The sequence below is a fragment of the Octodon degus genome, unplaced genomic scaffold (genome assembly GCF_000260255.1).
Source record: "Octodon degus isolate 3935 unplaced genomic scaffold, OctDeg1.0 scaffold00177, whole genome shotgun sequence".
Taxonomy (NCBI): domain Eukaryota; kingdom Metazoa; phylum Chordata; class Mammalia; order Rodentia; family Octodontidae; genus Octodon; species Octodon degus.
Window position 1 is genome coordinate 3448233 of NW_004524753.1, and position 13511 is coordinate 3461743.

Genomic DNA, 13511 nt, shown 5'->3' on the forward strand with positions numbered 1-13511 from the left:
TTTGAACAGATTCTTTCCCTGTCATAGTGCCTATGCCACTTTCAGATTATTTACTCTTTCAGGTTCTTACATTAGTGAGACAATACGATGTTTGCCCATGGCTCTGACTTATTCACTTAACAAGTATGGTCTCTAGTTGCATCCATTTATCTATAAAAGCTTCAAATTTATTTTTTGTATAGCTGAATAATACTCTAGTGTGTAAAAATACATCTTTTTTAATCCATTCCTCAGTTGATGGGGAGAACATCTAGTCAATGGAACCTTTCAATTTGAGGAAAGCTTGTTGCTTTTGAAAAACCCTGCAATTATTTTTTCAAAGTGGCAAAGTTCCACGAAATGCTGACGAGCTGCTACCCAACCAACTACTGATCTTGTGTTCATATTTATTTATTGTTTCTCACCAGAGAAGCTGAGTGACTTACAAGTCAACCCCATAAATGGCCTTGATAAAAATTGGCCCTTTGACATGAGATAGTATTATCTGATTTAATGCACTTTTTCTCCTTTAATCTTTTATTACTAAGAACACTACTTGATGTACAAGAATATATTTTCCATGTGTGTGAAATTTGGTGTGGAGTAGAAGAGAAAGAGAACGCAGTTCATAATCACACAGAGAGCTGTCTTGTGTAGGTGGGTTCAATCCCCAGTGCTGAGGAAAAGAGCTACTCTAGTATGTAAAGAACTCTTATAATCAATAAGAAAGCACCCGCTCTCCTAGTAGGAAATGAAGATCTAATTAGCTAACACGGGAGGAAATTAAATGGCTTTAAAAATACATAGAAATATTTCCATTTTCATTTGTAGTGAAAGAAAAATATTGAAGCCACCCTAAGGTAGCATCATTCACGATGAAGTTTAACAGTGTTATCAGATATACTTTTGGCAAAACAATGGGAGTGAAAAAGGGGAAAAGTGCATATACTCCTTTCTTATTGGTGTTGTAACAAATTGCTACAAATTCAGTGGCTTAAACCGACATGAATATATTCTTTATTATTCTGAAGGTCTAAGTCCTGATGTGAAGTTGTTGGCCAAGCAGCTCTCCTTTTACAAGCTGTCTTAGTTACTCTTTTCTTGTTGCTGGGACAAATACCCAACACCCAAATTGAAGGAAGAAAAGGTTTATTTAGCTCACAGTTATTGGAGGTTTCAGTCCATACTTCGCTGGCTTCAAGGCGGAGCAGCACAAGGAAGAGAACAACCTTCCATGATGGCAGCAAAGAGCAAGGGCAAGGGAGAGGTAGCAGCAGCTCAAGCAGCTAGCTTCTCTTGCCTCCTTACATTGTAATGCAAATTCCCCACCCCAGGGCAGGTGCAGCATCCACACCCACAGTAATCCATCACAAACTCCAGAAGCTGCCCCAAGACTGTATGAGGCTTTGGGGGGACACCTAGACACAAACCACAACACAGGCTCTAGAATTCATGTCTTTCTTTTTGTTGTTGTTGTTGTGGTACCAGGGATTGAACTCATCATTTCTTTTCCAAGGACATCTAAGTAAGGGTTGCTTGCATGCTTTGGCCCAGAACCAGCATCCTTTTCTCCATCTCTGACCTCCTGCTTCCTTCACATAAAGACCCTGGAGGGCCTGGGAAATGGCTCAGTGGAATGAATAAAGCGCTTCCCTGGCAAGCGTAAGGGCCTGAGTTCAATCCCCAGTTCCGCCAAAAACAAAACAAAATACCCTGGGAATGGGGCATCTGGGATACTCCAGGCTAATCAGCTATCACTGTTTATTCCTATCTGTGAAGCTCCTTTAGCCATGCAAGTCCTAGATTTACAGGATTCTGAGATCAGGATAGCAGCATCTTTGGGGACCATTATTTGGCTCATCACAGGGAAAGTCACTGACAAATCAAAACCAGAGATGAATGTGTATAGCACTTTGGTCCCTTGGTTATTTTTCTCTAGAAATTCATTCCACAGATGCAATCCCATATCGTTTTGCATGTACACAGGTTACTCATTGCATTTTTGGCTGGCAAAAAGATTGAAAATAACTTACATATCCATGAATAAAGAGTTTTTAAAATCATGTTATATTTTTAATTTAGCATATTATACAATCATATAAAATGAAATTACTCATTGGGAACCTTCACCAAGATAAATTGAGAAAAATCAAGGTACTAAATAATGTATCCATCTTAGCTTTGCGCAATGGCAGTATCGTAGCCAATGAGGTTTATCCGAGGTGCGATTATTGCTAATTGAAAAATAAATAATGTATCTTATATTGTATGTACTATTTAATTTAAAATGAGGGATAGTGATTCTTTTTTGCTTATACTGTATATGCATAAATATTAACCTGTTTCTGTTTTGTAGCCAAATGGCTGAAGCTAGATAACTTTACAGAGAAAAGTGTTCTTTAGCCTGGAGGTGAAAGGGCTCACATCTATTGATGGCCTTTGTAGTCCTCCAGGGCAGTGCCTGCCAACACCCTGCAAGACACAGAGACCAAGAGTGTGTGTCTTCTGACCTCTTTCCCTCTCCTTCTGAAGCCACTAGAATTCCACCATGGGCTCCCACCCTGATGGTCTTCTCTAATTCTAGTCATTCTCAAAAGTCAGATGGTTTCAACCCTCTCAATTAATACCTCACACTGGGAATTAAACTTCAACACATGAGCCCTGGAAGGCACATTCAAACTCTATCAAACCATAACAAGGTGGACTATTTCAGGAGAAACTCATAAGAATAAAAAAGCTGGCAACAGAGGCCTACATAGGACAGATTGTGTTTGGACTCAGAAAACACAGGCAAGACTATGAGCCCTGGAATGGTGGCACACGGTTGATGGCCCAAGAGGAGTAGTGGCTACGCTGCAGTGTTTTGATCAAGGCTATGAAGCAAGTGCCAGGTGCATGGGAAGGGGCTGCTTCCCTGCTCCGTAGAGGAGGAAATTCACAGACACCAACCGACTAAGAACTACTTGAGCTACTTAGCAGCCCCAGACTACCCTGCTTTTGTAACTGACATAATGAGAAATTAATTTGAAAGACTGGTTGCGTGACACCCAATTGAGTTCCTCAGTATGAAAGGATGTGAGCTGCCAGCCCCTTGCTCAGGTTGGAAAAATGATATCACTGCATAGCAAGGATGCGTAAACAATTATATGGCCCAGCGTCAAACATTTCGAATTGAGAACCTGGAACTAATGTCACAGTGTGGATGTGATGCCCGAGAAGCACGTAGCAAAAATCTAGTTCATATGTTTGAACATGCACAGAAAAACTTCAGAAGTTGGTATATATTCAAGGTTTAAACTGGCAGCGGAAGAACATGCAACTCACAGCTGGATCTAAACTGAGAGAAGTGAAATCCAATTGGGTGTCCTGGTCAGCAAGAACTTTGAGATTCAACAGACTATAGTGCAACCATAAAGTCCATCAAATAAAACAGCAGGCCAGGGAGATAGCTCAGCGGCATAAGCACCTACCTCGCAAGCACAAGGTCCTGAGTTTAATCCCTGGTACCGCAAAAAAAAAAGAAAGAAAGAAAGAAAAGAAAGCAACAGGGAGAGGCAAAAAAGAAAATATTCAGCAAGACTTCTGGAAAGACTAACTTCCTGGAGAGAGGAAGAAAATTTGGGCAGTCACAGGTAGCAGGCATCTAAACTTTCTCTGACTCTCAAAGAACAACATCCTATGCCCAAAGCAGTCAGTGCATGAATGTTTAGAAACCATAGAATGTGTGGATTATTTTGTTCATTGTCCATGTGTGTCTTCGTGAAATTATCAATTTAGAAAAAAAACAAAGTTTATCAATTTAGAAAAAAAAAGGCTGGCAGCATTGGTTGCCTCTAGGGTGAACAGAGAAGTCTTAGGAAGGCTAGAAGAAAGACTCCTGTACTCCTCTCTCTTGCACCTTCTCTCTGATGTTAATATCCTCTCTCCACGTCTGTCAACATTCTTCTGGAGATGAATTCATGTACATTCTTAGCAGCCCTCTATTTCCAGTTGTCTACTAGACAACGCAACCTGCATACAATGAGCCAGTGCCTTCAATCTACTTGGAGATACTTCTGTCGGGGAAACTTATGTGCAATAACTGGAATGATGTTCTCATTTGTCATTTTCTTAAGATAATCTATAGTGTTATAAGTTCTAGCAGTATTACCACTGTGTGCTGGTGAATTTAACCATTGTTTTAAAAAATATTGTAGAGAGAGCAACAGCATACAATTTCTCCTTTGCTGATCAGTTAACCTATCCAAATTGTTTTCTATTACATATATAAACCATATATCTTTAAATTAATTATCTCTAGTTCATCTGAAAATTTCCATTCCACTGCAGAAACTATATCTGAATGCCTATTTACATGTACCATATTGTTCCCGGAGTGTTCTGAGTTATAGTTTACTTTGTACAGTGAAATCATCCTTGTCTTTCTAGGACATTTAATGAGATAAACAAAGCAGAAGAACAGTACAGTTTGTGCCAGGAACTTTGCAGTGAACTTGCTCAAGATCTCCAGAAAGAAGGACTAAAGGTATTCTTAGGTTTCAAAACTGAGTACATTTGAATGGGTGTAAAATCATTTATGCTGGCATCAGAGGAAAAAAGCAGAGGATTTCCCTAGAGCTGTACTCATAGTTCTCAGATCCCGCCCCCATTGTCCTGTAATGTTTTTCTCAGGTAGATGGTGAGCCTCCAGAATAGGTATTTTGTTTCAGGGCTCTAATCCAGGCTGTGGAACACATTGGGAACAAAAGCCTAGAATGCTTTGTACTTCCTGTTAGATGATCTTCCCTTGAAACTGTTGGTGTTTAGTGCATATTTCCCAACACACTCAAGTCAGAGATGGTATTATTTCAAAATATAATGCAAAAGCATTAAAATTTTATTACAGAGAGTGGGGTATCTTATAAACATTTTCTTACAGCCCTTCTTTATTGTATCTCAAGCATAAAAAGTTACTTAAAAATAAATAATCTTTGAATTTTAGAATCATTATAGGTTTACAGAAAAGTTACAAAAGGAATGTAGAGGTTTCCATTATACCCCTCACAACAATTTCCTCAATTATTAACATTCAGTGCATTGTCAAAAAAAAAAATGATTCCTGTGTATTGTTAGTAACTAATCTTTGGGCTCTATTTGGATTTACTTGTTTTGCTATTAATTACTGCTCTCTGTTCCAGGATTCAGTCCAAGAATTATATTGCATTTAGTTGTCATAGCTCATTAATTGTCTCTGGTCTATGGCAGTTTCCGTGTCTTCTTTTTCATGACTTTGACAGTCTTGGGGACTACTGCCAAGGTATCCTGTAGAACGTTCCTCAGTGTATATTTGTCTGTGGTTTTCTCACAGTTAGAACAGGACTATAAGCTTTTAGAAGGAATACCACAAAGCTGGGATGTCCTTCTCATCATACGCTGCCAGAAAGTGTGTGACAGTCATGTGGAGGGTGGTGTTACCTGTCTCACTGGATTACGGTAGTGTTTGCTAGGCTTCTCCCCTTGAAATTATGGGGGGTTTTCCCTTTGGAAATGAGTTAGTGAGTCTAACCCAAGGGATAGAGGGTAGGAATGAGGTTCTACCTCTAGGAGATATTAAAATGTGTGTAATACAGAATTTATCCATCTGTGAGTGAATGGCAGATGGTGGTAGTGTTAAGTGCAGCAGCCGACACCATCTATTTCTGAAGCTTTTCCCTCATTCCCAGCCAAGACTATCCTAACTGCATAGGAACCTCTCCTCGATACATTGTTTAGCATCATGGCTGGATGTAGTCAGAGCGCAACATGGTAAGCTAACCTCAGGCCCTTTTAGTGAGGCATCTTTAGAAAGATTTCTCTCATCCTGCCTTTTTAGGAACTGAATCAACCTCTAAAAGAGATTCAGTAAAAAGAAAATGATCAATTAAGATTGCCTTTATATTTTGTTAGGGATGTGAATAATAATTATTACCTAAAACAGGGTTTTTACATTACTTATGGATCTTACTTTTTCTTTATAACAATTAAATTTCCACGTTCTTATATGTTCATAGAGGCTTTCCTGATTTTTTCCAACCTATAAATAACTTTTCTAGACATTAGAAAACTTATATAATGATATATTTTGTATTTTATAGGGTCGAACTGTTACCATTAAGCTGAAGAATGTGAATTTTGAAGTAAAAACTCGTGCATCTACAGTTTCAGCTGTTGTTTCTACTGCAGAAGAAATATTTGCCATTGCCAAGGAGTTGCTCAGAACAGAAATCGATGCTGATTTTCCGTATCCTTTAAGATTGAGACTTATGGGTATGACTTCTTATATTTCCATAAATCTGTTACATTTTTCCCAAAGACTTAGTCTTAGAAATATTCTGAGCTCAATTTTACTTCTTAAACTTATTACTTACTTCTGCTGTACTGCTGCCATTTGTCTTCATTCTTAGAATGACACATGTGAAACAGATTATTAGCTTTTCTGGTATAAGCCAATTAGTTTTCCTCCCTTGTTATGTTCTGAAATCCTTGGGACGAGATATGTTCCAAAATTCAAAATTTTTCACGTTTCACAAAGCACATAATCTGGGAATCTGGGGCCAGCAGGATAGCTCAGCGGATTAATCATCTGCTTAGTCAAGTGCAGGGACCAGGATTTGATCCGCGGCATCACATGTCTTGCTGGTCCTGCCCCAGATCACCATCACCCGGCTACTGAGTCCAAGCATGGTGGTGCATGCCTGTAACCCCAGTACTAGGGAGGCTGAAAACAGGAGGATCACTGCAAGTCTGAGCTGTGTAGTAGACCCTGTACCAAATACATTGAAAAAAAAAAAAGCAATCTGGATCAGCACCTCCTGATCAAAAATATTAATATTTGTATAGCAAAACCAAGTTTAGCCTATAAAGACTCTAAAGAGTGTCACATTAATTCATTCATCATTTGTCACTTGTTGGTCATGATTTCCAGAACTTTGCATTTCCGAATTACAGACAAAAGATTATAACACTAGGAAACTGTGTCTCTAGCCACTGCATGGTAAAAATAAACAAATAAACCATGTTTCCAAAACGGACTGTGTGAGAGAACTTACATGCTGTAGGTAAGCACTCCAGATGCCTACTTTACTGCTAAGATTTGGTCATTACTCATACTTTCACATATGGAAGGTAGCACACAGTGAAACCTCTAGAATAAAGTGACAAAAGAGACAAAAGCATGTGTTTGTAGAAGCTTGGGAGCAACCAAGATATCCTTCAGTAAATGAACGGGCTATTTTACCTTCAGACCACAGAATAATATACATGACATAAAATAAATGAGCCATTAAGCCATGGAGGAAACTTCAATGTATGATGTTAAGGTAACGAAGCCAATCTGACAAGGCTACATGCATATGAGTCCAACTACAGTGATACCTCGGTTCACAAACTCAATTCTACCATTCTAGTCACAAACCAAGTTGGTTGGAACCAAACCACATTCAGTAGTTAGGTTCAGTGTTGACTGTAGGGGAAAATTAGATTTTGTTCTCATCCTGTTTGTGGAGAGAACTGAGTTTCTGAACCAAGGTAAGGTGTTCCCCAAAAGGCAAAACAATAGAGACAATAAAAATATCAGGGGCCAGGCATGGTGGCACATACCTGTAATCTCAGCACTCAGAGAGCTGAGGCAGAAAGATTGCCACAGGTTTGAGGCCATCCTGGGCTGCACAGTGAGTCCAAGGCCAGCCTGAATTACATGATGAGACCCTGTCTCACAAAAACAGAAAATGGGTTGTTTAGGTTGAAGGAAAGAAGTGAGCAAGCACAGCAGATTTTTAGGCAGTGATGTTACTATTTTGTATGATTCTGTAATGGTGAACGCATGTCATTATCAATTTGTCTAAACGCCAGGAATGTGCAAAAGTGAACTCTCCTGTAAGCTGTGCACTTTTGACACTAGTATTGTGTCAGCAGAGGTGCATCCGTGTGACCCATGTGCCGTTTCAGTGCAGGATGTTGACAGGAGGGAGGCTGTGTGCATGCGGAAGCAGAGCATGCGTGGAAAGTCTCTGAGCCGTCTACTCAGATTTACTGTGAGCCTAAAATTGCTCTTTAAAAAGCAAAACTGTTTAAAAAACAAAAGCTAAAGAGTCTATAACTAATTCCCATTAGTTGTATTTTGTCTTTAATGGCATTGTACGCCTTATGCAAATTTAAAGCTCTATAACAATGCCAACTCCAGTAGAATGGTTATATTTCATGACACCCAGTTTTATAAAAGAAAGCAAAGTTCTGTTCATACAGTGGGCTCTGGAAAAGTCTTCTCCTGCCCTTCCTGAGCACAGAAGATTGAACCCAGGGCCTTCACACTGAGCCATACTCCAGCCTGTGTGTGTGTGTGTGTGTGTGTGTGTGTGTGTGTGTGTGTGTGTGACAAGATCCATTAAGCTGCTCAGTTATCAGGGCTATCTTTGGACTTGTGAAACTCCTGCTTCAACCTCCTAGAGTGCTAGAGTTACAGGCTTGTGCTATCATACCTAGTTAAAAGCATTCTTTAATTAAGCAAATATTGGGTGGCCTGGGAGATGGCTCAGTAGAATAAGTGCCTGCCTGGCAAGGGCCTGAGTTCAATTCCCGGTTCTGCCAAAAAATAAAAAAAATAAATAAATAGAGGCAACATTAAAAAAAAGAAAAGAAAAGAAACTATTGGGCTATGAGTATAGCTGATTGTAGGGCACATACCTAGCATGCACAATGTGCTGCTTAGATTCCCGGCACAGCAAGGAAAAACAAATCTATATCTGTCTTTAGTGTTGCCTTATTCTCTCTACCTAGCTTTTTGTACCTGTGTCATAACAGTGTCATGTAAAATGGTTTTACTCATGGGGATTGAATTGGCTTTGTTGACTTTACAAGGGATTAATTGTCATTGGTTTTATTTAGGTGTTCGGGTATCTAGTTTTCCCAGTGAAGAAGACCGAAAACACCAACAAAGGAGCATCATTGGCTTCTTACAGGCTGGGAGCCAGACTTCGTCAGCCACTGGGCATAGAGTTGAGAAAACTGATAAAGATCAGTTTGTAAAACCTCTAAAAGTGTCTCATGAGAAGAGCTTTTTTGATAAGAAACGATCAGAAATGAAATGGAGCCACCAGGACACACCTCACTGTGAAGCTGTGGATAGACAAAATTTACAGACACCACAGCCATTCCAAGTTATAAAGGAGACTCATGAGAATTTAGAAACATCAAAGAGTTCGGAGAGCTATCAGAGGTTTACTTGTCCTGTTTGCTTCAGGGATCCAGGAAGCATCAGTCTGGAAGCCTTTAATAAACATGTGGATGCGTGTCTTGATGGCCCTTCAGTCAGTGAAAACGCTAAGGTGTTCACGTGTTCATATGTTTTCTCTGCTGATAGTAACCAGAAGGAAAACGCACATCATTCTTTTTCACTTTGGGAGAAGCAAGATTTTGAGACTCATCAGAAAAATGTAGAAGTCACTTCAGAAGATTGTGTTGGTGTGGTAGAGACTAGAGAGAGCTCCTCAGAACCAGGAAGTGTGGAACCTTTAAGGAACAAACACAGCGAAGAGGAGCCTTCTGGCTTTCCCACCAGGTCTACTGGGGCTGTTTCTCTAGAAAATGCAGATGTTGGGTCATTAACTGGGCAAGACTCCCACCAGTCTTTTGCATTTAAAGTGGCAGCTGCCCACACCCTAGTTTGTCCTGTTTGTAATCTAGAACAAAAGACTTCAGACCTTACCCAGTTCAACAAGCATGTGGATGTTTGTTTAAATAAAGGCATTATCCAAGAACTGAGAAATGATAGAGTTAATCTAGTCAACCAAGCCAAGGAAAACTCCAGAAGTACTGGTGAGTTTGCAGTCATGAAGAACAGTTTTCTAAGAATATAGTTTACTAAATTAATTTTTTAAGAATGTATTTTATCAATGAGATTGCTAAATCTAAGATGCATACTATTAAAAAGGTAGTTTGTATATGTTGCTATTTAGGAAGATGTTAATTACTTAATGATGAGTTAAAATACCTCAAGCCAGTAGTTTCTGAGAATGTAAAAAAAAAACCACACCAGTTTGGGTTTAATTTAATACAGAATGAGTTCACAGGTTTAAGGAGCTGAGGGTTTTAATTAGAAAAGAATGGGCCAGGGAGATAGCTCAGTAGAATAAGTGCCTGCCTGGGAAGCGCAGGGTCCTGAGTTCAATTGCCAGTACCGCAAAAAAAAAATTTAAAAAAGTTCTTCGGAGAACATTTCCCAAGGCTCCATGGCAAAATCATTATATTTATGCAACTGGAGAGCTTCTCAGACTTGTTTTTTGGTACTGTTACACTCACATTCCAAAATGTTGAATTAAGTGTGCTTACTAGTAAATTACAAAGAAAACTTAACTTTAAACTTGCATAAAGCCTTTCAGTTATTTCATGTGCTCACTATAAAATTGTTTTACTTTTCTTACCTCCAAAGGTACCTCAAGCAAAGTACAGAAGACTGTAGCAAAAACAAAGAGGTAGGACTAATTTAGCTTTAGCAGTGCTAGCTTGGAAACTGGTATGTTTTGGGATCTCATTTTTAGGAGATGTGAAATTTTGCTTTTATAAATCGTTAAAGTAAGATTTTAAAAATCAGTTATTTGGGCCAGCAAGATAGCTCAGCAGACAAAGCACCTGCTTTGGCAAGCACAGGGACCAGGATCTGATCCTGGGTCCCGCATGCCATGCTGGCCCTGCCCCCGGGGCACGCTGAGCTGGCGACAGAGTCCAGGCGTGGTGGTGCATGCCTGTAATCCCAGTGCTAGAGAGGCTGAAAACAGAAGGATCACCATGAGTCTGATCTGTGTGGTGGGACCCTGTACCAAATACACAAATGAAAATCAAATCAATTACTTGCAAAATTATTTTTTAAAATCTCCTGCATTTTAAAATCTGAAAGGTATAATAGATACTGTGAAAGGGAAAGAATCTTCAAAGGGAAGGAAAAACTGGGGTGAGGAAAAAGATGGGGGGATATTTTTGTGTGTATGTACAATGGCTTAGATAATTCTACTTCCGGTTTCTGCTGATCTACAGAAGGGAGCAGTTGACGCTTAATGTTTTTCTTTTCTTTTTTAATTTCTTAAAACCTTTAAAACCAATTTTTCATGCTTATATCTGGTAATCTGAACAACCAATGTGAAGACAACACTATGCGCTACAACAGCCACTGTCAAATTCCTTTTGTTTTGTTTGGTGAAGCTCTGTATCATTTCTAGTCATTTTTAATTTTTTTTTTTTTTACTACTTTGTATTCTCTTTAGATAATAGTAAAAGAAAAAAATCTCCTGCATTTAATTTTGTATTCTTCTTCATTCCAGGCCAAAACTGATGACGAAGCATTCAACATCAAAGAAAATAAAGCCAAACAATCCGAGACATACCCTTGATATATTTTTTAAATGAATTTTGAATACTTTTAAAATCATCATTGAAACTTGTTATTTTTATAATCAATGAATTTACTCTTCTTTATTTTAACTGTATAGATTTATTTAAGAAAGGCAACTCCTATAATCCCTCCCCAATAAATAGATATTAATTTACTTCTTAATACCATCTATTTAAAATGATGAAAATTTTATCTCCATTATACATCAATTACAAATCAATCCTGCAAGAGCTATTTCTTTGTTTGTGTGTTTTGATATAGGGTCTCGCTAGCCAGTTTGGATTCATAGTGATCCTCCTGTCTCAGCCTCCCCAGCACTGGGATTATAGGCATGTGCCATTACATCCTGCGGGGTTGGCACAGCATGGGGTACTGGGGGTCAAGCTCAGAACCTTGCCTTGTCAGGCAGGCCCTTATGCCATCGAGCTATTTTCCAGCCTAAGAGATCATTTTTGAAAAGAAAATAAATGGAATCAGAATGTTATTTTCTTATCATAGTAAATATAAACATATTTGTTAAGTGTTTACTAACCACTTGATTGATGTTGAACTGCTATATTTGGTCCTGTGTCTTCAGATAGTTCATGAACATTCTTAGTTAAAATTTATTATGAGTTCTGTGAAGAATATTAGTGTCACAGAACTAACATGTGTGGTTACCTGCAGGAAAATAATGTCACACTGTTATCTGTGGGAGGATTTTTTTTTTTGAGGGGAGGACTGGGGATTTAACTCAGGACCTTGTACTTACCAGGCAAGCACTTATTCTACTGAGCTATCTCCCCAGCCCAGGAGAAGGATTTCTGCTTAGAATATTAAGCTCATTAGACTGGGCGTGGTGACGTGTGCCTTTAATCCCAGCTCTTGGGAGGCTGTAAACAGACGGATCACTACGAGTCCAATCTAGTAGTAAGACCCTGAACACCCTGTAGACCCTTCCCTAAAATAAAAAAAAAATAAAAAGAATATTAAGCTCATTTTTGTTTTTCTTATTTAAAGTTACTTTATGAATAAGCACGTGGTTCACTTTTTTAAAATAGTCTAAGACTGAAAGTAATTTTTAAAAATTTATTTATTTTTAAGTATTTAGTACAGAATCCTACTACACAAATCAGACTCGTAGTGATCTTCCTGTTTTTAGCCTCCCAAGCTCTAGTATTACAGGCGTATGCCACCATGCCCAGTCTTAGTCGCCCTCTCAGTGCACCCTGGGGGTGGTGCTGGCATGGCATGTGGTGCCCAAAATCAAACAAGTCCCTGCATCTGCCAAAGCAGGTGCTATAATCTGCTGAGCTGTCTGGCCTGCCCCCCCCCTTTAATGTAGAACTTCTAATAGCATTGTTTCATTTTTCATTTTTTAAAAAAAATTTATGTATTTGGTAGAGGGTCTCACTACACAGCTTGGACTCTGGTGATCCTCATGTCTCAGCCTCCCCAGAGGTGGGATTACCGGGGTGCACCACAACATGCAGTCTTGGTTGCCAGCTCAGCATCCCTGGGGCAGAGCCAGCACGACATGTGGTACCAGAGATTGAACCCTGGTCCTTGCACTTGCCTAGGCAGGCACTTAGACCCCTGAGCTATCTCCATGGCCCTTGTTTCATTTCTTGACGATTGTGTTTGTAATTTTCACAAACCTGTGAAATAAGAAAAATTGTGTAGTCATTTTATTTCCATTCTAATCCTCAAGAGCAAAATGTGCAATTGAGTTGATTATTGTGTATTAAAACCTTTGGCTGAGGAGATATCTCAGCAGTCTAAGCACCTGCCTGGCAAGCTCAAGGACCCAAATTTGATCCAGGTATACCTGGTCCCAGCACTGGGGGGGCTGAGACTGGAGGATCACTATGAGTCTGAACTGCATAGTGAAACTCTGTATCAAATAAATAAATGAATAAATAAATCATGGTTGCATTTCTGTGATGTTTTTATTAATATTTGTAAAAGAAAACAGTGGTGCTTATGTTAAGTGGTTTCTCAATATTTTTGCACTCTCAATGTATTCTTATCTAAAAATATGGTTTAGGGGGCCAGGGGGATAGCTCAGTAGAATAAGTGCTTGCCTGGCAAGTACAGGGTCCTGAGTTCAATCCCTGGTGCCACAAAAAATAAATAAAATAAAAATATGATT

General features: G+C 39.1%; 1 protein-coding gene and 1 pseudogene across 1 annotated transcript in view; both read left to right on the forward strand.

The window, feature by feature from the left end:
• Nucleotides 1-11405, forward strand: part of Polk (DNA polymerase kappa) — a 75354-nt gene extending 63949 nt beyond the window's left edge. The window contains exons 10-14 of the mRNA XM_023703653.1: nt 4390-4504; nt 6093-6264; nt 8881-9810; nt 10424-10466; nt 11310-11405. Coding sequence (XP_023559421.1) covers nt 4390-4504; nt 6093-6264; nt 8881-9810; nt 10424-10466; nt 11310-11394 — 1345 coding nt within the window. The 3' untranslated portion in view covers nt 11395-11405. The remainder of the gene's footprint in view (nt 1-4389; nt 4505-6092; nt 6265-8880; nt 9811-10423; nt 10467-11309) is intronic.
• On the forward strand, nt 2157-2283 carry LOC111813276 (annotated as a pseudogene).
• Nucleotides 11406-13511: the final 2106 nt, after the last annotated feature.